The 26,779-nt window shown below is 28.9% G+C and overlaps 5 protein-coding genes across 6 annotated transcripts in view; 2 read left to right on the forward strand and 3 right to left on the reverse strand.

The window, feature by feature from the left end:
- The window catches only part of Trpgamma (Transient receptor potential cation channel gamma), a 79,907-nt gene extending 71,381 nt beyond the window's left edge, over positions 1-8,526 (reverse strand). The window contains exon 1 of the mRNA XM_029314216.2: positions 8,453-8,526. The gene's annotated coding sequence lies outside the window, so the exon portion shown is untranslated. The remainder of the gene's footprint in view (positions 1-8,452) is intronic.
- Positions 8,527-11,601: 3,075 nt separating this feature from the next.
- On the forward strand, positions 11,602-15,723 carry LOC114939810 (uncharacterized). 2 transcript variants are annotated; one of them, XM_029314235.2, is made up of 7 exons: positions 11,602-11,979; positions 12,399-12,465; positions 12,577-13,060; positions 13,162-14,164; positions 14,853-14,981; positions 15,073-15,294; positions 15,373-15,723. In XM_029314235.2, exons 1-7 carry the CDS (start codon positions 11,948-11,950, stop codon positions 15,401-15,403), a joined length of 1,968 nt encoding a protein of 655 aa, XP_029170068.1. In that variant the 5' UTR covers positions 11,602-11,947; the 3' UTR covers positions 15,404-15,723. The 2 variants fall into 2 exon arrangements, with proteins under 2 accessions (XP_029170068.1, XP_029170069.1); XM_029314236.2 differs by lacking the exon at positions 11,602-11,979 and adding an exon at positions 12,166-12,285.
- Positions 15,454-17,262, reverse strand: lsn (vacuolar-sorting protein SNF8). The gene is made up of 3 exons (XM_029314238.2): positions 16,971-17,262; positions 16,450-16,775; positions 15,454-16,350 (listed from the first exon to the last, which is right to left on the reverse strand). Exon 3 carries the CDS (start codon positions 16,333-16,335, stop codon positions 15,580-15,582), a length of 756 nt encoding a protein of 251 aa, XP_029170071.1. The 5' UTR covers positions 16,336-16,350; positions 16,450-16,775; positions 16,971-17,262; the 3' UTR covers positions 15,454-15,579.
- On the forward strand, positions 17,168-20,753 carry LOC114939813 (ras-related protein Rab-30). Its single transcript, XM_029314239.2, has 5 exons — positions 17,168-17,687; positions 18,809-18,892; positions 18,986-19,169; positions 19,254-19,405; positions 19,474-20,753. Exons 1-5 carry the CDS (start codon positions 17,601-17,603, stop codon positions 19,582-19,584), a joined length of 618 nt encoding a protein of 205 aa, XP_029170072.1. The 5' UTR covers positions 17,168-17,600; the 3' UTR covers positions 19,585-20,753.
- On the reverse strand, positions 20,020-26,729 carry LOC114939807 (polyprenol dehydrogenase). Its single transcript, XM_085486229.1, has 8 exons — positions 26,624-26,729; positions 25,254-25,389; positions 23,575-24,078; positions 22,963-23,070; positions 22,568-22,741; positions 22,250-22,463; positions 21,943-22,138; positions 20,020-21,859 (listed from the first exon to the last, which is right to left on the reverse strand). The coding sequence occupies exons 3-8, from the start codon at positions 23,747-23,749 to the stop codon at positions 21,674-21,676; spliced, it is 1,053 nt and encodes a 350-aa protein (XP_085342355.1). The 5' UTR covers positions 23,750-24,078; positions 25,254-25,389; positions 26,624-26,729; the 3' UTR covers positions 20,020-21,673.
- Positions 26,730-26,779: the final 50 nt, after the last annotated feature.

The raw sequence follows: 26,779 nt of genomic DNA on the forward strand, positions 1-26,779 counted from the left end.
TATATATCATTATATACGTGATACAGAATTATAACTACATTATAGCGGGCGTAAACCGTCAGAGCGGCTTTATGCTTTATATGGCAAATGAAAAAAAGAGCGAGAATCGCGTATAACGATCTTATCGATCTTATTTTTCTCCCTCTCCCTTTCCTTATTCTCTCGCTCTTCCTTCCCTCCTTCTCTCTCTCTCTCTCTCTCTCTCTGTTGCGAGCATTGTTAATATCCGATGAACGTCTAGAAGATTATCTGGAACAAGCGATACGACGTGTCGAGCAAGGAGAAACGCGGACCTTGGTGACAGGATCGCTCGGATGAGCGGAGGGAATCAATGAGGATGGCGACGCCCGTCCGGGGCGCCGATGCCCGGCTATGCGTCGCGACGCTCTCCTCGAGTTCCTCACGATGCGCAAACATTCATCGTCTCGAAAAGAAGAGTCAAGAGATCGAGTCCACATATATATATATATAAGTGCCATTTTTTATCGATGAGCTAACATATAATTTTCCTTCTTAGCATCTTTAACATTTTTACTTTGATTAATTTAAAATTTTACTGATAATTTATATAATTTATATATTTATAGAATTTTAAATTAATCAAAGTAAAAAGATGTTATAGCTCATCGGATAAAAAAAATTGCATTTTAAAGCTAACACTTTTAAAGATTTGACATTGTGATCTTTTGAGCTGTGATCGTATTTGTTCCTGTTCTTAATTCAAATTATTATATGCGGACTGTATATACATACATATATATATATATATATATATATATATGTATATACAGTCCGCATATAATAATTTGAATTAAGAACACATATATATATATAATAATTTGAATTAAGAATACATATATATATATATATATATATATATATATTGAGTCGATAATTACGTGTCCGAGCGGGATAAAAGTTTCGAACAAACGTGGCTAATTTGCGTACGAAGTAAAATTGACTATGCGAATGGACGCTTCGGAGCGTGATGCATTATGATAATCTCGTATATTGCTTATCGAAATTTCTATACATCGCTCGCACACACGTATACCCAATCTCGCGAGATACTTCGCGATATACTTCGCTTATATTTACTATCGAACCCGTCTCGTTGCGTTCTAATCTGCATTCGCATTGGATCGCGATGCAAATTGCACGCATGCAAATAGCAACAAGATAGCCATGCCGTGGGCACATATACACACACCCGAAGTATACAATATATATACAATATCAGTAGCATATAGAAACAGTCTCTTGCATAGAGAAACATGACAGGGTAGATAACAGTAGGTAGATAAATACGCGCTAGACCTACACATATATTACACTTTCATCGGCTGTTGATTGTTTCTGCTAATTATGACTGCTTGTGCGAATTCCTAATATCTCGTAGACTCCTCCGGCGAATATATATCATCCGTTATGCGCATCTCGCACAGGGTTTAAACTACAAGACTCATTTGCGGAATATGATGGATACGTGTGAGAAAATTATATAACTTCAGAAAATCAGTATAACTTTTCAAATGATTGATGACTGACAGTGAGATAATACAGTTTTATGTGTGTGTTTCCTGTGATTCTGTGTATTTTGTGATTCTTTAATAGCTTTCTGTATTATTATTCTGTAATATATATGTATGTATATAATATAGTACAGAATAATAATACAGAAAGCATTTGAAGAATTATACACACACATAGACACAGAAATACGCTATTAAAGTGGATTTAACTTAATATAAAAGAGTAAAGAATGAGTCATATAAAACGTAAAATCTCACTTTCCTACGCCTCCCAAAAAGTTTGCACTAAATTCTGAAAGCAATATATTACACGCAAAATAATTTGATTTAAGAACAGGAATAAATACAATCGTAGCTCAATAGTCCACAATGTCAAATCTTTAAAAGTTTTAGTTAGCTTTAAAATGCAATTTTTGTTTATCGATGAGCTATATTCCCTTCTTAATATCTTTTTACATCTAACCTTTTACTTTGATTAATTTAAAATTCTACTGATAATTTATTTTAGTTTAAACTAATTAAATTTGAACAATCGTATAGAATCAATTCATATACTAAAAAATTTTAACTTTTCGAGTTATAAAATGTTGGTACCAAAGCTTCAGGTTGTTCGTTGAAAATCTAAGCTAAGCCGTTCTTACTCGAAAATAGGAAAAAGCAGCATTACATAAATTTTATTATAAACAAATGTCGCGATATATAACGTGAAGGATTCGTGTAATTAGTTTTACGATACAGTAAATCCGGTATGACTGTCTGCTGAAATTGCGAAAGGGTTATTTATCGTCGTTGAAATAGCGGGGACGTTTTCGACTCGTTCAACGACACAAAAGCCAACCCAACAGGGTTTGGATGACCTGAATAATCGAGTGCTCGAATAACCCCGATTTCTCGTTTGTTGAAGAACTATGGAAATAGGATAATAAGAGGTTTTCAAGTGACGAGTTTTACTCGAAGAAAGTCACGTGATGTTTAAAAGGGACTTTATAGCGAAAATCCTTCAAAGAAATCCCGTTTTCTGCACTCAGGTACGGTGAACTTTAATGAGAATTTTAATATCTGCCATTATCAGGTGGCTTTTTAGACTTTGCAAGAAAAAAAAACTTTACAAACAGCAAAGGTATAATTACTGCAACGCCAAACTTCGTTATTTATTTACCTTGTATTTCTCAGTCTATTTTCCCTATTTTAATTAACATGTTACTGCTTCTAGTATATATTCCCGGTATTTCGCATACGAAGCATTCGTTTTATACTTTTATCTTTTTTCCAGAGCAGGTAAGAACAAAGTTTTAATTTGGCATACATTTTCGTCGTTATATCTTAATTTTCCTCATTTTTCGTCCACTCGGAAAAAGTTCACGCTCTGTTACATGGAGCATCGTTTTCTCTGGAATTTATTTCTCTACAATGGTTATTTTTAATAAAATTATAAAGTATTAAAGAACGTTTAGTTTCTTTACAGAAATTAATATCGCGTTATTGGATTATATACAATAGAAATGTGCAGAACAAAATTGATCATTATTTTACAGTTACGGCAGATTTTCTTCGACATCAATTAATTATATATAAGATTAAACTTCTAAAGTTTTCGTTTCGAAACTTTTTATGAATTGAATTTTTATTTACTAAAACTTCACGTTAAAAGATAATGTTGCTTTAATTACTTTAGTTGATTTAGTTGCTTTTAATTAGAAAGATTTTTTAAGTAATTTTAGAAAAATATCTCACACAACCAAATATGACTCTATCATTATTCATATGCAATTTTTTTTAAATTATACTGTCATATATTATATATATATATATATATATATATATATATATATATATCATATTTTTGCCTAAATATTAGAATTGAAACATGTCTACATAATTGATTGAAAAAAAGCTTAAAGAAAAATCTTGAGAAAAATTTCCAAAGCTTAAATGCTCTCTTGAGTAAAGTGTCTTCTAAATTTTATAAAGGATTGAAGAAAAATCAAGTTTCTCATAATTAAAAGAATACAACCGTTTGTACGAATTAATTGAATTAAATTTTTGAACAAAATGCAATTTTTTTCAAGGATCTATTACAAGTCGTATGATGTAGAACACGTTTTACAATAAGGTTTATAGACATTATCGAACAGAGCTGCAATGTGGTGGAACACGAAAAGACGGGGTGATAAAGTCGCAAGAGACTGATGCGTGAAAGCATGTTGCATAGTGACACTCAGGATGCATAAACGCGAATCGCTTATGGCGCGCATTATTTGCTGGCAAAGAGAGAGAGAAAGAGAGGGGCAGCGAGAGAGAGCTGTTAAATCGTATCAGTCGATTTAGTCATGTCTGAAAGCACAAAAGCAACAAAATGCGAAAATATGAGCAAAGGAATACATGAAATATACATCGCTATTTTATTATTCTGTAATATGTAAATTTAAAAGAGATGTTACGCGGAAAATCTTCTATATAAAGTCTTATATAAACATAACTTAAGAATAAACGCGACTAAGTCACGATATAAAATATTTAGAAATAATAAAGATAAAATTCTCATAAAAATGTTTATTTGTTGAGATTGTAAACGTTTTATCCTTCATAATTCTCGTTACAAACTACGAAACAATATGTTTAAAAAAAACGTTAGATATAATGCGTATATGTATGTGCGTGTGTAATATAGTATATTGGCATTTAATGCAAGACAAATTTATATAAAAATATCAGTATCGTATTAAATTTAGCATATCTCTCAATCGCGCTACACGTGTACGTATATGTGTGAAGTTCAAAGGAAAAAAAATTCATAAACAAACACTTTTACCGGAAACGCCTATACATGGATCCCTTTGGGTTCGAACAAACATGTCGAAATCGATCAAACGTATTTCTGAAGATTGACGTATGCATACAAATAAACAAATCGATGTGTGATTCGCTTCGATTATCTTGAGAACGCATTTTCGATAAATCAAGGCTCCACCGTTCCATTACTCGTATTTTTAGCTTCCGATTTTACTTCCGTGTGATCATGACCGAAATTTTCGCGTACCTTCTACAGAAATATCTTAAGAAATTTAGGACATACATAGAGTCACAGAGCGAGGGAGTAAGAGGGATGCAAGATATAAATATATAGTACAATGATAATAAAATAAGATAAAATATAATGAAATAGAACGTTAAAAAAAGAGAAAGATATATATTTCTTTTATATATTAAGTAGTGAAAATAAATAGATATTTTTCTTCTATCAAGATAAATCCAAAATCTCACACAACAAATCGCGAAGGTCATATCTTTCAAAAGAAAGCAAGTCCTTGTCCGAGAACAAATAAAATATTACGAGAATTTTTAAAAATTCTTCTATTTTTCATCAAACTTATCCAAAATTAAAATTGTTTAAATTTAATTATTTTTTATTTATTATTTTACGTAAAAATTAATTCAATAATTCACATAAAAAAGTGTTAATTAGAACTGATTAAAAATTAAAAGTTTTTAAAAATTTTTTAACAAATATAACAGAATATTTTTTTTTGATTTCGACTAAATCTTACCTTAACAAAATTTGAACAGATTTAACTTTTGAAGTGTAATGATTAAGATAATTGATCACTTACAAAGGAAAAAGTTGCAATGATCAAGTTGAAAACAATGGTCTTTTGTCACCTTTACATTAAGAAAAAGTTGACTTCAAGTTCATCAAAGAATCCGTAGTTGAAAAGTGGTACGATAAATCTTTGAACAGTCTATATAAAAGACGCTTTAAGTATCTTATACTTTCTTTTAACAATTTTTTAAAACTAAACTAAAGTTTAATTGAACTTTATCTTCATCCACAAATTTCTAACATATTTAACTCAATTTTAAATATTTTTAAAACTAATTTCCAAGTGAAAAAATTCTATTCTAGTAGTAGGATATATGTACTTGCGTGAAATTAACCAAATTATAAAATTTTTTTTTTTTACTTAAGTCTCTAAAACTTAAATCCAGGAAATGATTAAAATTTTAATCACTTTAGATTTTAAATCTGAAGTGAATCTACAGATAAAGGAAAGTACGAAAAATCTGGAATACTCTGTACAATTTAAAAAGATAATTAAGGAAATGCTCATTCTGGAAAGCGAGTATTCACGTTAGGATTTCAGGTTTCGCGAATCTCCCCTTTCTCATTGCATGCATCACGATCCTTGTTCGTCATCTCTCGAGAACGATACATAGACGTGTAACGAAAGGTGAGATAATTAGATGAGTGAATTTATGATACTTGCGGTTCCCAAATGCATGTACACCATATTTTTACCATTAGAAAATTATGTTGCGTTTGTCAATCGGCTAAGATATATGAACAGAAAACTGCAAAATTAGCTTAATTAATACTTACGGCATTATTACTCTTCTTACATTTCGTATAGATGGAATTCAATTTCAATAAAAATTTATGTTAGATTTTTAAGTTATCATAATCTAGAATTTACTTATAAGAATTTGGCCAAAAATTAATTAGTTTCTCGAGAAATATAAATTAAAAATCGCTTTTATACATTACATACTATATATCTTTAAAATTAATTTAAAAAATATGAATCTAAATGTGCTATATATATATTTGTTTTTCATAGAATATAAATTTAAAACACGAAATATAAGGCAGCAGAGTATATTACTTAACATTTTTTTATATTAAATTATAATCATAGTAAACTTAACATTTTTTCATATTTGCACAACATATTTTTTATATTTGTCTCTGCGTAATATGCAAAATAAATCTTTCGTTATCAGGATTATTATATATTATATTTCTTTTCATTTTAATATTCATAATAATATTTATGAATAATATAATCTTAATTTAATTAAAATCTTTCCTATTTTATTGAATATCATCTTTCATATTAACATCATTTTACAATCTTGGTCCAGATATTCGGAACTCAAACTCCTGACAATTTTCATGACAATAAGAGCTAAGGACTAGTAACTGTCGGAAGTTAATTTAACTTTCTCCGACACTTCGCAGCAGGCAGTATTATAGCTAGTTTAATCAATCTTACGCATAAGAAAATTTTCTCAAAGTTTTTCTCTTCGATACATCAAAAAACCGAGAAAACAATGAACGGCGTGAAATCACAGTAAACAAGAAAAAGGGAAAAACATCAAAAAGAGGTAAAATAGGAATGTATTTATCAGAGTACAATTTCGAAAAGTTGGCTGAAGATGAGCTCTAACTAAGTTAAATCCCACAAAATTACCCCTATGACAGAAACTTCGGAAGAACTGCAGTTATGAACGCGCGATCCAGCGATGTTAATCAAGAAGTTGTAGCGACGAGATCGTAAACGTCGCGGAACCGACAATTCTTTTTTGTCTCTTGGTAGTGTGTCGCGCATGTGTTGTCTGATAAAATGTATTCTTAATTAAAGCAGACAAGGTTGAAGTTTGCAAAGCGTTGCTGCAAGATTCACGAGGACTTCGAGTATTCGCATAAAGTATGAATGTGTGATAAAAACGCGTTTCTTATTCGCATGCGTCTTGTCGTTTATATTCGCGAATAATTTTCGAATCATTATTAATTTTTTCAGAAAAAAAAAAATTAGCTTAATTGTCAATAAGCTTATCAATACTGATATTTCGATCATGATCCATGTTAACAACAGAACGATGAATTATTCAGATTATGTCATTTGCATCCACAAGCGCATTGATACACATCCGCGCATCTAATACATAATTACATTGGCAGAATAGAAACTAGAATTATTATTAATATTTATAAATATTTTTAATTATAAATGTAATATATATTACATATACACATATATATACATGTATATAAATATATATATATATATATATATATATATCTGTGTATACGTATATTGTATATATAATATTTAAGATAAAACAAAATAAAATATATTAATATGTAAATATACTATTGCATAAATATATATTATAATTTGATTGTAATTATAATGTATAATTATAATTAAATTGTATATAATTATATAATTTATATTTTTATAAGATTGTTAATGAATAAATAAAATAAGACCTCAAATAATTATGCTGAATAAATAACATTATGAATTGGACAAATTTTGTGAAAACTGCTGGTTTACAAATTTAAACAGACTGCAATTGTGAATGCAAATAAGTTAATATGATTTCGCGGGGCATAATACCTGGAGATTACACGATGAATCCGTAGGGGTTAATAAAACAGGATGTAATATTGATCGCTATAGTTACAATCATTAATGACAATATTCTTGATAAATCAAACATTCATTACAAAGACTGTTAAAAAATCATTAAAAATTTAAGAAAATTATTAAAAATTAATATCGTGAAAATTAAACATTTTATATAATATACGTATAGAGATATTATAATGGCAAGTAAATGAAATCGAAGAATAAATCGTAATGTTAATGTTATTAAAAATTCTCTTAGTGACCTACTTTTTCACTTAAACTAACTTTTCACTCAGAAAGGAATATCTTTTATTTGCCATCACTATACATATTTTCTTCGAGAAACGAGGGTTTTAAAAAAGAAAAGCAAAAAAGCTCTTAATAAAACAATTCATTCTCTTCCATTCTCATTAAAAAAATCAGTCAAAAAATTGATATTTCGTATCTTCATCCATTTCTTATTCCTATTTTATACCTTCTTGTACTTCAAGAAATATAAAGTAAGTTAAAAAAATAACTATTAATTTTTCATGTCAGTGTGTGCACGTGTATACATGTTGTTCAATCAATTTTAAATAATAATTACTAATTTTAATTTGAAAACTTCCGCTTGCAATAAATATCAAATTTTGATTTTATCGAAATTTCGATGCATCCGCGTGCATCTTGATGACAAGTGCAGCAAGCACGCGTGTTACACCGCGGTCGCAGCATCACAGCACTGACCTTGACTTTCCGACATCTCCGGGCAGCGATGGATCTTGATTGTCTCCTGAGCGCCTCCAGAGGAACGCGTTGCCTTCAGGGTCCGCGCCGGCGAATGCACCTCCACGACACAACGAAACCACCACTTCTTTTTCTTTTTTTTTTTTTTTCGCGTTAGCTTCAAATTTAAAAGGTGATAACCGATCACGGGTTCTCACTCTTGCTCGCGTGCAGCCGATCGATCGCGATCCCGCGAACGGAGAGAATAATCATTGAGATACGGGAAATTATACGAAGAGTGCAACGATACGAGGGAAGATTGCGACAAGGGTTGCGGTGCATTCGACGTACACGTTGCCGCAGAGGAACACGCGCGCGGATGCACTTTTTCTTTTTTTCTTTCTTTCTTTTCGTTTCTTTGGCATGCGACACGGCGAATTGCTCTCGACGCGGCTTGGGCGGTGACTGAGCGCGAGGACCGAGGCGTCCCGACGCTCTCTCGGCACTACCTCCCACCCCCATTTCCCCCCTCCCCCCGATATCATGCGGGTGGATAGATAACGCCTTCCAGAATTCCCTCAACCTCCTGGTTCCCGTCGTCACCGTCGTGTTCCGATCTACGAGATCTGAAAGTTTCGCTGCTCTCCTGAGGCTACTCTTAATTCCCTTTCAAATCACCCTGATACCGCCCTCGGTAGCAAGCAACTTTAGGATTTAACCCTAATAGTATCAAAAAGTTTGTATCTCCCTAACACGTGACATGATATTGTAATATGTATGATAATATGTTAATCTTTTACAAATTAATTAAATAGGTTTCTATCTCAACTAATGTAATGAAAAATTATATATATAAAATAAATTTTACACTTTTGAATGTAAAAGTAAATAAAGAAATATAAAATAGTTTAATTTTTATAATTCATAAAAATTTTGTCTTATAAAAGTTAAGTTTTACATTATTTTTCCGATTAAAAAAAATATTATTTTTTCAGATTTTTATATCATATTGTAAGTAATCAAATTTTTTAAAGACACATTTTTCGAATATAATAATATATATTTTTATATATACTAAAATATATAGTAAATATACATATATTATATGTTCTATTATGTCTATTATTATAACATTTTTTATTATACAGTATTTATTGAAAAGAGATAAATTAATGTTGAATGCTAATTTAATCAAGTGTATTTTAATAGTCTAAAATTATTAACATATTATTAAAACTGAATTAATATAATTAAATTAATTTGATCATCTCACTTTAATGTATTCAAATCTTATATAAATATATTTTGATAATAATATAAAGATAAATCATATCGATCAAAAATATAAATTATAGTTATTTATTTATTCGTTATTAAACTTATGGTTGTATTATGCTGTTGATTTTATAATTGCGATGTTTGTATTAATTAAACTAAAATATGTAATACCTACATTAATTATATCAAATATATAAATATACATTTAAATAAGTTATGCATAATATAAACTTTCATTATCAATAAATTGAAAGTAATTTAAATAATATATATTTTTGTTAATATATTAAATTATTTATATATTTAGTTCATTATATCAATAAAGAAATATAAGTTTTTCATTTTGAAAATTAATTCATTTATATTGAATAAGTGACTGACATTTATATATTTTATGAATTTTTGCATGTTTACTTCTGTTAATAAATGCCATGCATTATAAAGACTGCTAGATCTAGACTTTCCTATTATGATCATTATCAAATATGCTCCAAAGACACACTAATATTATCGACTACTTTTTGGATTAGTAATGCGCTCTCCAAGGATATATCTACAAGATTTTATCAGCAAATATCAATTTTCAATAGAAATTTTATATAAATATATATATTACTCACTTTGATTGCTGTAGTCGTCCAACCTCGTTCGGATCTTTTTCTTTTCCTCCCTATCCTCTTTTCATATTCCTCCTTCCTGGCACTTACACGTGAAAATAACACATCGCGGTTAATTACGAGGTCGCATGCGCACTAATTATTATATACGGAATAAAACAATCGCGCGATACTTTATACGGCACTTCCGACACGATACGCGATTCACTACGTTACGACGAAAAGAATAACGCGGGAAAACGAAACGCGCGCGAAGCTACCAACCGCTCGGAAAGAATAACGCGGGAGAAAGAACGCGCGCGAACTACGAATCGCTAGATGCGCGCGACATCTCTCGCACTCGCGATATATCTCGCACTCGCGATATCTCGCACTCGCAATATCTCGCGAACCAATATGGCGGACGTGCAAAACTCCCGCGGCCAATTTCACGTAACAGCCACCGCGTCAATGCTGCATCTGTGAACAAATAATATATATTTTTTATTTAAGAATCATTATCACTATCTTTTTTGCATGTATTACGCTGCGAAAGTACAAATTGAGTTAAAATTAGAGATAATATATGTACGAAATGCAAGATATAAATCATATGAATAGTTGTCGACTTTGTCGATTGTTGGCGTGAATAAATTACGGTCGAGTAATTAATCTCGCTAATCACGAGCTTCATCAAATCATCGATCTATGCCAAACAAATCATCGAACTCATGTTACATGTTTGACAAATATGATAATGTAGAAACAAGTGCATTTTACTTACGAAATATACATCTCAAGGCAAAGCCGCTCGCAATCGATCCGTCCCGTCCAGGCGACATTTCGCTAATGAACGGAAAGGTTCGAGAATGGCGGCAACTTCAAATTTGATACCGCGCGATACTACGTGAATCGAATTCGAATTATACCTTGTTCGATAAACTGGCACTATCGATATATATACACACTTTATATTTATATATTTACATTATTTTCTATCATTACATACATATACATTTTATTATTATATATTAAATTTTATTATATTACATATATTACACATTAAACATTTTATTATATTGTGTATATTTATATTATATATTTATACATATTATTACATAAAATCATTGACATAAATAAGAATTATTACAGAAAAATTAAAGTTAATTAAGTATCAAAATTAATTGAGATATTAATAAATCATTGACATTTCTTAATCACATATACATATATTATTATTTAATTGAGTCTAAAATACTGATTAATATTTTTGTTTACGCAGTCAGCTGTATCATGTTGCCATTAGCAACGCACATCGGAGACATACATATACATAGCCTAATTTCTGACTAGTTTTCCAAATGGTTTTTAAAAGGATAGATCCAGGATAGGTCGAAATAGACCAAAATAGAGCAAATATAAGGCAATAAGGATAAGCTAGGATAATTATACGTTTCAGTATAAATATTGAGTTTCAGTATTTTCTGATCACTCAGGTATACAGTCAAACACTGTATCGAAAAAATCGTGCTACGTGCCTTACAGAAAAATAATGTATCAAGATTAAACTTTTTATAAATTAGTATATAATATTGCCTTTTTATATAAAAGTTAATCAATTATTCTATATGAGTGCGATAAAATGTTTGAGTCGGAACACATGTCAAAATCTGGGTATGTACGAAGTTGAAAAATCTCGTGAAAGAATATGTTTGTTTGCTTTGCTTGCATTTTTTAGAATTGAAAATAAATATTTATTCGGGAAAAGATATGTGATAAAATTTGACTGTAAAAAAAATAATGCGGCTGAAACATGTGGCTCGCACGTGGTATAGTCCAACTTCTAACACTAACCTAAGATGTTAAAAATATTATTTTAACCAATCTCCACACTTTAATTTACTTTATGAAAGTGTATAAAGAAAGATTAAAATTTTTTTTAACATCAAAATAATACAATGACAATCTAATAAGATTACAGTAATTATTTTCTCTTGTATGCTTGTTAATTTATCAAATTTAAGATTCTGTAGCAAGCAAAACAAACAGATTTTATATTTTATTGAATAAAAAATAATTTTTTTATATTCCAGAGAGGAAAAGAATGATGCTATTCATAATATGACCAAGGAACTCAAAGAAGAGGTAGAATTATGCAAAGTAAGTTGTTCATTACAACCTATGTAATATTAATAGGTAACATTTTTTAAATTGTACTTTGTTCTTTAAATAATTACATAGTGATAACTTTATGAAATAAATATTTTGCAGGTAGAACAAAATATACGTTCCCAGCTACAAACTTTATGCGATGAAAGCAAAGATAGCAATAATACCATGCGTGATTTTATTTCAAGTGTACATTTGGAAGAGTACTGCAATAAAGAGTGTAATAATGTTCAAAATGAAGTAATCGCAAATTTAAAACAGCAAATTGGACTTTTGACAACAGAAAAAGATTCTGCATTTCAGCTGTTGCAGATAAAAGATATAGATGCTTCCGAACAAAAATTAAAAATTAAACAATTAGAATGGAAATATGTAAAGTATTATGAAGAGCAATTGGAAATTGTTAAACAATCACATTCAGAAGCTATAATGGCTTTAGAGAATAAGTTACTTAAAGTTAAAGACGAATTTGAAAAACAACACTCTCTCTGGATGACAAGTAAAAAGACAATAGAAACATTAAAACAAGAAAAATACAAAATAGAGAATAATCTTCAGGATCTCAAGCGAAATGCTCAACAAAAAGGTTAATCATTAAATATATATAGTATAGAGATTTACAATATAATATAATTTGAATATGAAATATACAGTATAATCAATAATTTTATTTAATTTTATTTACAGATAAAAATAATGAGGATATGATACAATCACTAACAAAGGAGTTATTTGTTACAAAGACAGAGATAAAGAAGTTTAATGATTCAAATTTACATTTAGAAAAACAATTGTGCGAGAGCAAGAAAATTGCCAATAATATTATGGCAAAAAATGAAGAAACGAAATGTAAAATGGCCGAAGCTCTTGATTTAATAGAAATTGCAATAAAAGAGAAAAATGTAGTGCTTGAAAGCAAGGCAAAAATTATGGAGCAAAATGCCAAGTTGGAAGCTCAATTGGCTTCCATTGCTGAAGAACATGCTATTAAGATGCGAGAGGAGATTGCAAAGTTGAAAAATGCTCATGAGCGTGATGTGAAGAAATATTTATTAGAAATTAAAGAGTTGAAGTCAGAATTACGAGAAAAAGTGACCTTATTGGAACAATCAGAAAGAAGCAACAGATTGCTAGAAATGGAAATGGAGAAAATGCGCCAATATTATGATAATTTATTGGAAAAATCAGCCGACAATATTCTTGGAAATCTACAATTAAAATCTAATGTTGACCAACCAGTTAAACATGCAGATCCCGAATCGGATGTTTGTAACATGTGCAAATTGCAATATAGTTCTGATATACAACAGTTGCAGGAGAAGATTACTAATTTAGAAGAAAACTTAGCAATTTCAAATGATAAACTAAAACAAATTCAACAACAAAACCTGATATTAGACGAGGAAAAAGATATGCTCAAACATTATAATTGTTTAGAGAATCTATTAAATAAAGCTACAAATGATAAGGAATCTTTAACAACAGAATTGAAATCATTGCAATCGGTTTTTGATAACAAAGTGAGTAAGAGAGATTACAAACAATGTATGTTGAAAGAAATAATCGAAAAATGCGAAATGAATCTTGAGAAATGCATAACGAAGAATGAGCCAGGCACCAGTGTTTCTCCAGTACAAGTTTTCTCTCAACATTGCACAGATACAATTAATAAAGATACTTTGAATATACGGTAAATAATTTTACTTTATATATATATATATATATTTATATATATACTGAATCTTTATATATATATATATATATATATATATGTATATATGGATAGATGTAACTAAATTGTCAATGAAACCGTGTGATAATTTCGTGGATTTTATTAAAATTATTTTGATTTTATCTCATGGTAATGCCACTGTTGAACGCGGCTTTTCCGTCAATTCGGAATGTCTCATTGAAAATCAACACGAAAAAAGTTTGATTGCGCAAAGACGTATCTATGATACTATTAAAATTGTAGAAGACGTGGATAATATAAAAATTGAAAAAAAGTTGATACATTCTATGCGCAATGCACATTCTCGATATAAAGAATTTACGGCGAAAGAGCGTGAGGAGCAGAAGATACAGTCACAAGCAGAGTTATTGAAGAAACGTAAGACTCGAGAAATACAAGAATTAGAGGCCAAAAGAGCCAAATATTTGGCTGAAGTATCAAAGATAAATGCAGCCATAGTCAGTTCCACTGCCGATATGAAAAAGTAAAATTTAAAATATATTGTTTCTAATTTGTTTCTAACTTGCATTTCATCACGTTACCTAATTATATATATATATATATATATATATTTTAATGCATATAGCTATATAAAATAAATAACTTACTTTTTGATATATGTTTATAACAAGTTGATGTTCTCCAGGATTGAACATATGGATCCCAAATGGCAGTCATTGTTGGATGAGAAATTAAAGGAACAACAAGAAAGTTTTGATGAAACAATAAAGAAAATGAAAAATTATATAATAAAGCATGACGAATTAAATAAACGGTAATAAAGTTTACATAAATTTATCCTATTATCTAAAAAATTTAATTTATAATCAAATTTGAATAATTGTATAATAAAATTTTATTTTAAGCTGGATTCATGAAGCAAGAACTTCATTCCATCTTATTCAAAAATTTCATGGCTATTATAAAGCTACACATCGTAAAGTTTTAAAACAAAATGAAACAATACGTACATTGGAAGCAAAAAATGATGAATTACAAAATTTACTTGATATAAATAAGAAACTCTTACTCGATATAAAAAAAAAGATGTATACACCAGATGCTGTATCAAAAGAACGATTATTTGGGTTTGTATTATGAAATCTTACAATTAGAAAAAGAATTGTAAAAATGGCATGTTTTGTAATTCTTCTTTGTCATTTCAGTTATGTGACATCACTTGAGACCTGCCGATGACAATGTCTTAACTATGGAACAATTACAATGGATCTCATATGCTATAAGTATTATAGAATAATTAATTTTTTATTTGATGAAGACATATATATATATATATATATATAAATCTTAAGCAACATTAATTTTTTTTAAACATTTCCTACTTATTTAATAACAATATGTTGATATAGCATTTATTCTTTGGAAACAATGCAAGCTGTGAATAAACTGGGAAACCAATATAACATCTCATCTTCGCTTTGCTGATCCAACCAAGCCAGTCCTTCCTTCATCATATGATCCAAAGCCTTTTGCGCTCTGCCTTCTTCCCATCTTAATTCCTTGCACAAAATTGTCTTGGAAACATAAGCATTTGCAGATAAACTAGCCTGGCGTAATACTGCAGTGTGATCCATGCTGAGTTCACCAGGTACTGACTGTACTAAGTGTTTTCCTCTACCAATGGGAACTACGGAGAAGCCATTTCCAAATATCCTCAACTTCTTTGCAGCGGCTAACAGATCTTCATTGGTGATTTCCTGATGTTCTTTTCTGCGTCCTCTGGCTTGAATCAAGCGTGTTCTCAACTCATCCAGCGATATCAAGCCACCATTCTTGTAATTTGTCGCCATGCATACCTCTACGATCTGGACAGCGAGTTCGTAATAAAAGTCACCGATACCCAACACCGACCAGAATCCTTTGCCAGATGCCAGTGGGTCAACGCCTATCGAGGCGCACATCTCTGTGAATTGACGACGAAAATGCGCGTTCTTCTTGATCTCGTTCTTGTGTTTCGACGCGAACTCCTCTAGATTCACGCGGAACGTCTCCATATGCTTCGTCATCTGCTCGAACTGGTTCTCCTGAATTTCTGTGCCTTTGTCCCGATATTTCTCCTGCTCCAACTTTTGCTTCTGTATCGCACCCACTCCTGTCTTTCGTCGCATTTTTTCTTGATTTGTCTTATCAAAATTAAATTAATTATTTGTTATATTCTCAAAATATATAAGTGTATGCGAATAACTTTGTTATTCTCCTTTAAGTTTGACAGTTCGACTAACCTAATTCTCTTGAGAACTTTGACAGATGTCGAGGTTATGTTAAAGTCATATATTGAAGTAATCTTATAAAAAAGTTATAATTCTCATGACTCATTCGAGATACAATATTGATTATTTTGAAGTATATATAATTTATATCAAAGCGTAATGGAATATATTCTCTGATGAATTATTTTATCCACAAAGTAAATAACTCATTATGACAGTAAGCAAAAGTGGGGTTAAATGATGTTTTCTTGATGCCAGACGGATAAATCACATCATCTTCGAGGAGAAAAAAAATCTTTTCCAAGGTTCGTCTTCGAAAGTTGCAGCAATTACACTTCCTGCATTTTAAATAAAATACATATCAACCATTTAATGTGCAAATTAGTATAAGTAAACAAAGTTATCAAATCTGTCATCTGTCATTGCAATAAAATCGTAAAAATATTCAATTATCTTAAATAGTAATTAAAAGTTCAACGACAGTTTTACATAAGATATTTTAACACAACATTTAAAGATCTATAACTATTTACCTATTTATTTTTATTTTCCACATTGAAGTTCAGTTGACTTAAAAATATCCCCTTGCGTAATAAATATCATTGCTTCCTAAAAAGAGGAATAACATCTTTAAATCCACAAATGTAGCTATAATAATCGTATGTCTATTGGAAAAGGATATTCAACAACTCTCTGGAGGGAGAGGAAGGTAGACGAGAACGCGACAAGCGAAAATGGGAGAAGAAGGGGGCCGACTGACGGAACCAGATGGAACTTTCGCGCCGCGCGCGCGCGCATCCTCGTCCGAGGGAAAACGGGAAACTCTTCAGTGAGGAGGAATCGTGTGCAGCGGCAAGCGCGACCGACGATGCCGAGGTAGTCGTTTTCTCCCCGAGGGTCCCTCCCCGTCCCTCCTCTCCTTCGGCCGCGAAACCGAAAAGGAGAGCACGCGTTTACGACATTACGTGCGCAGCCCGCGATCTGTCAACTGCGATCTGTCAACCGGTGAACGCCTGCTGAAAGTTCTGTTGTGCCTGAAAAAAAATCTCTCTCTCTGTGTGTCTCTCTCTCGTCCGAACCGATGTGTCGTCCTCGTTGAATAGGAGGAAAAACGCGAACCCGCGTTCGTCGGCGGATCCTGACTTCCTGGTGCTGATGCGAACATGGAGGACTACAAGTTTCTCTTCAAGGTCGTGCTCGTGGGCAACGCCGGCGTGGGCAAGACTTGCCTAGTGCGACGATTCACTCAGGTACGTCAGGTGATGTTTGGATGATTCTTCGCTTCGGATTCGGTTGGGCGATCCGAGGGGAAAATAGATCTCGATCTTCTCGCGTGAAGCTTCCTGGCACGCCAATTCTTCGCGCACGGATGCGTTTCCTGGAAGAGTGGAAAGTTCATTATTTATGCAGCTGTAGAGATGATGTCATCTACATATTCAAAACATAATACTTTTATACTTGTTCTTCCTGCATACGTATTATAATTTTTGCCCTTTTCTCTTGTGTTATTTCATGGATTACCTGATATTACGCACTGTTTTTCTTTTTCTCTTGCCTGATATTTTTTAAAATTTTTGTGCTGGTGAGTTCATTTAATTTATCTTGTATATTATGATAAAAAATATTGTAAATTTTTTAAAGAAAAATATTTCTGAATATGAATAAATTAAATCATCGATCAAACTAGCAGTAATCAATTTATATTAATCTTTATGATGTTTCGACCATGTGGTTGTGGTCCTTCTCAAGTGAACGGTAAAATAAAATCAAGTTATAAGAAAAATTAACATTTTGTCGAATTTAACATTATAAATCTTAATAACAAAGTCAAGAAATTAAAAAGCGAGAGAAAGCAATCAACATTTTACAGTGAGGATTGTCAACAGTATATTAAAAATGAATGAATTTTTAATATACTGTTGACTATCCTTGCTGTGAGAGATGTTGCTTTCTCTCGTTTTTTAATTTCTTGACTTTGTTATTAAGATTTATAATGTTAAATTCGACAAAATGTTAATTTTTCTTATAACTTGATTTTATTTTACCGTTCACTTGAGAAGGACCACAACCACATGGTCAAAACGTTGTGAAGATTAATAAATTAATTACTGCTAATTTGGTTGATGATTTAATTTATTCCTATTTATTGACTAGCATTTAAAAATAAATATGTACAATTTCTGAATATATATGTTGGAATAAAGTAGAATAATAAATAATAAGTAAAGTACATATACATTGATTACGTTTATGATAATTTTTGGAGAATAAATATAGTTTCAGTATACATATACAATTTGATCAAAATAATCAGAATTGTATATCCATGGAAGCATATCTATGATTTTATTGAATTTGTTGAAACTTGCAGGGTTTATTTCCACCTGGACAAGGTGCGACAATTGGAGTCGATTTTATGATTAAGACCGTTGAAGTAGAAAATGAAAAAGTCAAGGTATATATAGCTTAATATAAATCTAATATATTTATATGACACATATATATATATATATATATATATTCTAATCTCTTTATTATCTCCTTTTAGTTGCAAATTTGGGATACTGCAGGTCAGGAAAGATTTCGTTCTATTACTCAAAGTTATTATAGATCAGCACATGCATTGATATTAGTTTATGATATTTCTTGTCAACCAACATTTGATTGTTTACCCGATTGGTTAAGAGAAATTGAAGAATATGCAAGTAATAAAGTTCTTAGGATATTAGTAGGTAAGCTAGAAGATATAAAATAAGAGACCCTCTCGTGTAAGAATTATTGTGACTATATTTAATATATGTTCTTGAACATTATAGGAAATAAAATTGATCGAGAAGATAGAGAAATACCAACACATGTGGGTGAAGATTTTGCCCAAAGACACGGAATGTACTTTTTAGAAACGTCTGCCAAAGAGGCAGAAAATGTAGAAAGATTATTTATGGAAATAGCAGCTGAACTTATGGAAGTAAGTAAACATATTTTTTTTTAAAGTGTTTCATGTATAGTATATTTTGCAATAACCATGTATTTTAGCAAGCACGCTGTAAGGAATTACCTCGATATGAAACGAATACAACTTCAATAAATGGTAAAACGACATCAATTGGTGATAGTAGTAATTGCGGTTGTAGTAGACTTTCTTAAGTAATTTTTGTATGTAATATTAAGCACAATTTCAGGTATTTTTAGTTTTATATATACACCTACAGATATATGTATGTTATATATATATATATAAACATACAATATATCTTTTTTATAGACATGGTGATTGAATATCAAGTGTATCAATATTTGATAACATAGAAAACATCTAATATATCTTTAAAAAAGAGTGATAGTGTTATTGTTTAGTGTTATATTATATGTTACGTTGCATTATACTATGTTGTAAGATATATTTAATATATAGCAAAGAGACAAGAATTTAAATATATTATTAAGCACTAGCTTTTATAGGACATTAAATTTTATACATATATATATTTAAATTTTTATAGTGCAATTAATGCTCTATTATCAAATAGGTATGCTTTATTATCAGTTTTTATTATATTGAAGTAATACTGCTTCTCTGTGTGATGTTAAATTATTTAAGTATTTATTTCCATATGCCGTAGAGAGAAATGCATTTTACATAACTGCAGTACTTTTTGTTACTTTAAAAGTACAAATATTAATTATCACAATATGGATTTTGATAATTTTTCTAAAATCTTAATAATAATAATAAGATTTTTACAAGACATTACACAAGCCTACAGTGTATAAAGTTATTTCTAATGTGCAATATTTATATGTATTTATCATACATACACACACACACACACACACACGTGCTATTTAAAAAAATAGCAGCTCACTATATGTATATGTATTCATAATAGCATATGAAAACATAAATGATATTGTAACTCTCATGCAGTATATATAATCAATGAAAATTATTTTTTATCTTAATAGATAAATGAATTCTGTTTTATAATCTAAATAATCTAAAATCTAAAAGAAAGAACTGCAAAATGTATATGATATTATGGTAGAATATCTAGATTAATTATTTTTTTATGTGATCTGATTTTTATTGTATTTACATTTATGATTATAAGCAATGATTAATTATTAGTTATCTATTTGTATTTTGTGTAATGTTAAAATGTGAAAATGTTATTTTTATTTGCTTCTACAGAGTAAGATCTTCATTATACCTGTACATTGCTAGTGCTGTATTAATATTTTGGCACAGTGCTCTAGTCTCTCTTCACACTGTTTTTTATGTTTTATACATAATAATACAATTGTTATAAATAATATGCATATTGCTATAAATTATTTGTCGCTGAACTTTTTATGAACTTTTAAGATAGTTGTAGCTTTTATTTCTCAATCATTATTTAGATTTTCTTTTTCAATATTGAATTCTCTTTTGAAATTGATTTCAGCGATAAATGTTCATCTTTTTAAGAAAAATTCGATTAAATTGAGGAATATGAAATTATTAAACATATCTAATCTTTATTCATTTTTTCAAACAATTTAATTTGCATTTATATTAATAAACTATAATTTTTGGAAAAATATATAACATATGTTTTGTATATAAAATTAATTGTATTTTAATTTTATTATTATTATTTACAGTTAAGATCTTAAATTCAGGCAAATTTATATAAACTATTAGTTTATATAAATAATAATAAAATTATATTCCAAAGATTTATGTTATATATGCCATAATACATTTTGTTACACTATGTAATGTAGGTTATTAATAATGAATAATATAAATCACACAATTTGTAATAAAAATCATATTGAGCCTTATATATATACTAATTTTTTCTTTAATGGACAGAATTGCGAAATGATATTATATGATATCAAATTTGAGATCGTAAAAAATTATGTATAGATCTAATCTGTATAAATATCTGTGTAAATTACTTCATATAAAATGCATCCTTCAAAGCAACGATATTATAAATGCTATTTTTTATCTTGTAACATAAAGAACAGAAACCTGGAATACTTGCATGTTTTAGTATATTCAAATATTTTATATATTTAAAGTATTCAACACATTTTTCTTATGAGTAGAATTAGAATAAAGTTTAATGCATGATTTTTTAAATGTAAAAAACATGCTAATTTTTTTATCGTTTTTTAAAATGTAAATGGTTTATCGACATACATATATGATGAAATAAATAATTGTAAATTTTTGTTACAAATATTAGAAAAAATCGCTTAACCGTACTTGTTTTAAGGAGAATTCAAACAATTGTTTTTGGATTTTCTCTTTTAAAGCTGCTGAAGGAAGAGCATATTCTTTGCAATTACTAATATATATCCCACCTTTTCTTTCAATATCTTTATTCAATGCGGCATATATTATTGGAATAGCTCCTTGCTCAGGTGTCTGTAACAAAAACAAATTAATTTATAACTATAACTTTAAAAAATTAGAAAAATTTTAATTTTAATTTCTTGTTATATTGTTACCTTCCATCCCATCATAAGCCATCTGTAACGGCCTAATATAGTATCCTTGAACAAATCTGTATTTACTATACCTGGATGCACGCAATATACTAGCACATTTAACGATTTGTCTGTTAATAATTTTTGCAGTGTTACTGTAAATATCGTCTGCGCTAATTTACTTTGTCCATACGCTGCTAGCGTCAAGAATGTATCCCTGGTATAATAAAATAATTGTATCGAAAATAAGTATTATATACAATTAAATAATTCTGAAATAATATTTTGAAAATAGATAAAAATAGCACATTCTTTTACACATAATTACTTTGAGCTATTATTGATGGAGGCGAAGTCTATATCACTTATATAATGAGCGCATGAAGTGATATTAATTATTCTACTGCAATCATCAGGATTTCCTCCTATTTTTATTAATGGTAGAAGAAGAGATGTTAGTAAAAAATGTGATAAATAATTTACTGCCCATTGTTCTTCGAAACCGTCTTTTGTTACTCTATACGGGATAAACATAACGCCAGCTGAAAGAAAACAACGAATATTTTATTATTTAGTCTCGTACGAGCTTTTTTTACATTCTACATACTTAAAATGAATTATATTTCTTTTCATGCCGCCGACGTACCATTATTGATTAATATGTGAATTCTGTCATAATCCGCTTTTATTTTCTTCGCAAATTCTCTTACCGAGTCGAGAGAGCAATTATCAAGCTTGTAAACCTTTGCCCGTCCGCTGGTGATGCCAGATTTTCTAATTTCGAGGATAAGCTTTTCACCCGCGGTAGTTGTTCTACAAGCTAATCAAAGTTCGTTGTATTAACATATGAATTTCTTAAAAATCAAACTGACAATCAATTCTATTTTTTGTAGTTTTTTAAATTTTAGCATTCATTTTACTAGTATTACTAGTAATTATAGAGAGTACATTATTATTAGATTAGATTTGATTTCTGAAAAGCTTATGTTAGTGTATGGTAATGTTACACTGACAATAATTAAATAAATAGCTGATAATCACCGATAATTACTTCCATATCACACTGTAACAATTTCTTAACTACTTCCGCTCCTATACCTTTAGAACCACCAGTTACAATTGCAATTTTATTCGATACTGAAGGTAGATCTGAAAAGAAAAATTATTGCATAAATATAATAAAATATTAACAAAATACTATTCTAACTTTAATTGAATCTTGTAAAATAATTAAAATTGTAAAATAATACTATACACATATCATTATTATTAGACATCATTGTTTTAAAAAATAATTTTTTTATTTTTGTAATTTTTGTAAAATAAATTTTACAAAAATTACAAACATATAGAAAAATTATATTGATTGTAAATAAATCATTGTAATTGTATTTTTTGATAATTTTATATTTAATTTCTATATGTAATTCTATATTTAATCTAATTTAATCTAACTTTTATATTTAATTCTATATTCTATATTTAATATTTTATTGCAAATATAAAATTGTTGTAAAAAGTAATATTAATTTTGAAAAGTTATATAGTTTTGTTATTTATTATAATATATTGTTCAATTTTTATAGTTTTTTTACAGTAGGTATTTATTTGAAAATTTATACAAAATAAAGCCATATTTTTTCTGCTTCTTACCTGTCTTATTATATTTTGCGTTAAATATATCGTCAAAATGATATATTGCTCCGATGTAGTAGTATTTTATTTGGTAGATCAAAGTCATGCCGATTACATACCACATTTTCCGCGGCACAAAATAAGCCGCGCCGAGCGCAACAAGGATGCAAATGGTCATCACATTGAATAACATTTTCGTTGAGATATTAGGAGCGTAAAAAAATCTGTGTGCTACGCCTAAAGAAGAGACGACCTCCTGTTTGACTAACCAGTTACCGTTACATTCACTCTTATACTTTACATCAGAACTTTTCAACTACCTCTGAACCGTTATGCGTGGCTCTATCTGCGCATGAAGCATATATATACATATACATATATACATATATATGTATATGTGTCTTTTTTTTAGAGCTTTGTATCTTATTTCAAAAAAATTTACATTTATAAACTTAATATTTGCATACTTTTTATACTACATGAGACATTCTTGATCTCAAGTTAGATAATTTGTATTTTAATCTGAAAAAAAGAATATCTTTTAGATCTCTTTAGAACATCTACGTTTGTGTCTCTGAAAGACTTTATTGTCTATATCTTATTTTATTTAAAAAAATATGTTAATATAAAATATTAATAAAATTTATTATTATCCGTGACAATTAAAAATTTAAGATTATATGTATAATTCTTAATGTTTTAATGTAATTTTCCGAATGAAGTACGTAAATATATAATACAAATATTTAATATATAGTTTAACTAACAATCATTTAATTTACAATAATTAGCAAAAATTACAATTTATATTTTATCGAATCGTTAAATAAAAAAAATATTGAATCATTTTCTCGCAAGTCATTTTATTTTCTTTTTTTGTAATATATATATGATGTAATATATCATGAAATATATACACACAGTATGCTAAATATTTTCTTTTTTACAATTTTGTTCTGCTTCATTTTATTATTATAAAGCTGAAATAATTATGCGAATATAAATATAAATATTTGTATTATATTTTTTAAATTGTGACTGTTTTTAAATAAACATAATTACACTGTAATTGTTTAATATCATTAATTGTGCCCCCTTAGTGTGACTGTGACATATATTTTTATCTGAATCTATCAATTAAATCAATTTTTCAAAAGATAAAATATATATAAATATTTAGCTTTTGTTCTAGAAACGAAATTACAAATCTTCTTAAAAAAATATTTATTCTAATTTCATTTTTATTGCATATTTAACACATTTTATTTTTTTAATCATTTGCACAGACAAATTTGTTATACTTTGCTCAAATCTATTTATATTCCTCTTTTACACAGACACAAAACTCTATTTTTAATAATTTCTTAAAACAAATAAATATGTAGTATAAATAAATCTGTGAGAAAAAAATCATAAAATATTTGATAAACTCCATATTTTAAAATATTTAAAAAGAGAATGTATTGCACTGTTTCAAATTTGATATAATTTTTGAAAATTTGTATATTACATGTATTAATAAGTTACTATATATAGTTTACTTGTGAATTTGAGATCCTCTCTTGAATAAGTAATAAGATTTATTCAGCAGTCTCGTACGCATTTTTTCATATTTTTCAAAATATCTCTTTGATATTCGGTACATTTCTGTAACTTTTCAACTAAAAGGAGATAAACTTGTGACACAAGATACGTACAATTGTTGGTAGAATATTGACAATAGCTGATACAACAGGTAACAGCTGATGGAGCTGTGATTGTCGCATGAGCAATATTTTTCAAATCTTCAACATCAATCGCAGTGTCCGTTTAAATATATAATCTCGAAGTCATCTAAAGAAAAATAAAGTCAAATATATGTAAATGCATTTTAAATAAAATAATTCTCTTTATTTTAAGTTTTAGCTAAATAAAAATGAGCTAGATTGTAAATTTATTTGTTTTATCTAAACAAGCGGAATAATGTTTTTAAACAATTTATAAAATATAAAAATATTTCCATTTACAAATTTTTATATATTTTCTAAGAATAAGATTTTTCAAGTTTACTCTTTGATTTTTATTAGCATATATTTGTCGTCTGTAATTACATAAAAATAATATACGTTGATGATGTAAAGTATAGACTAAAAATTCTCTAGCGTTTATCAAAATGTATAGATTAACCTTTGCTAAATATCATATGTTACATAATTAAAAAAAACTAACACATATACATATAACCTTTTTTGAACGTGAAATGAAAGTGGAAATGCGTCAAGATATTCGAGTAATTTATAGAAGTTTTTTTTATATACAGATGATGTTAACAGATAACTCATATTGAACACTTGTTTTTCTTTTCAAAATGTATATTTCTCTCTATGAGATTAAACATTAAAAATGAGAAGAATAATTTTCAATGTAAAATTGCCAACAATTTATGAAGCGCATTAATTATGCATTTATTCACAATTATCGTAAAGCGCGCGTGCAAGGGAAAATCTAAAACAATTTAAAAGCATTACGCAGCAATCTCATATAATATTATATTATTATTGCGATATCAGCTGATACTATAATCATCGTAACACCGAATAAAAGTACAAATTAAAAAAAAAACAAATGTGCAAGCACATTAATCATTCTATTCTCATTTTGTGTTTATTTTTATTATATTCTTAGAATATATATAGAAAATATTGATCGTATACGTGGTTATTATTTTCTTCGACAGGATTAAAAATTGTAGTTATATAATATATTTATTCGATTAACAACTCTATTTGAATCATTAAAATATAGAGAGAATTAAAATATTATATTATTTTTATCACTGACAAGAGTACTATTACACTCGTCAGTGCTTCTATCAAATATTTTATTTTGAATTCATATAGCGATCGATATGTATATATTGAATTTTAATGAATTAATTTTAATGACAGTTCGATGTAAATATTATATAACATATATTATATTACCTATATTATATAACATAAAATGTGTGCGTAACAAAGTAAGTAAATATTGAAATCCTTGACATGTGTGATTATAAAATTGTTTTGACAGCAATTAAAAAACTAACCTTACAATTTCTCTTTCTGTCATTCGTTTCCATCCAGATATCGACTTGAGATGGAGCCACGTCAAAGGTTCCGCACCACAGATTAATAGACAGATCGCCAAAGGCCTGCCTAAAGAAGAGACCGCCATCTTCGTGCGATAGACTTTGCCCCTTACC

The sequence above is a fragment of the Nylanderia fulva genome, unplaced genomic scaffold, assembly GCF_048542155.1.
Source record: "Nylanderia fulva isolate GAGA-0341 unplaced genomic scaffold, ASM4854215v1 Scaffold41, whole genome shotgun sequence".
Classification (NCBI taxonomy): Eukaryota; Metazoa; Arthropoda; class Insecta; order Hymenoptera; family Formicidae; genus Nylanderia; species Nylanderia fulva.

What these genes read in the sequence shown, in the direction of transcription:
- LOC114939810 (XM_029314235.2), top strand. Translation starts at nt 11,948, where the DNA reads ATGTTTGAGTCGGAACACATGTCAAAATCTGG. An exon ending in GAACACATGTCAAAATCTGG is followed by an intron (nt 11,980 to 12,398) that starts GTATGTACGAAG and finishes TTTATATTCCAG; the next exon opens with AGAGGAAAAGAATGATGCTA. An exon ending in AAAGATACTTTGAATATACG is followed by an intron (nt 14,165 to 14,852) that starts GTAAATAATTTT and finishes GATGTTCTCCAG; the next exon opens with GATTGAACATATGGATCCCA.
- lsn (XM_029314238.2), bottom strand. Translation starts at nt 16,335, where the DNA reads ATGCGACGAAAGACAGGAGTGGGTGCGATACAGAAGCAAAAGTTGGAG.
- LOC114939813 (XM_029314239.2), top strand. Translation starts at nt 17,601, where the DNA reads ATGGAGGACTACAAGTTTCTCTTCAAGGTCGTGCTCGTGGGCAACGCC. An exon ending in TAGAAAATGAAAAAGTCAAG is followed by an intron (nt 18,893 to 18,985) that starts GTATATATAGCT and finishes ATCTCCTTTTAG; the next exon opens with TTGCAAATTTGGGATACTGC. An exon ending in AGTTCTTAGGATATTAGTAG is followed by an intron (nt 19,170 to 19,253) that starts GTAAGCTAGAAG and finishes TGAACATTATAG; the next exon opens with GAAATAAAATTGATCGAGAA.
- LOC114939807 (XM_085486229.1), bottom strand. Translation starts at nt 23,749, where the DNA reads ATGTTATTCAATGTGATGACCATTTGCATCCTTGTTGCGCTCGGCGCG. An exon ending in CGCAAAATATAATAAGACAG is followed by an intron (nt 23,071 to 23,574) that starts GTAAGAAGCAGA and finishes TTTTCTTTTCAG; the next exon opens with ATCTACCTTCAGTATCGAAT. An exon ending in GGCTTATGATGGGATGGAAG is followed by an intron (nt 21,860 to 21,942) that starts GTAACAATATAA and finishes TTTTTGTTACAG; the next exon opens with ACACCTGAGCAAGGAGCTAT.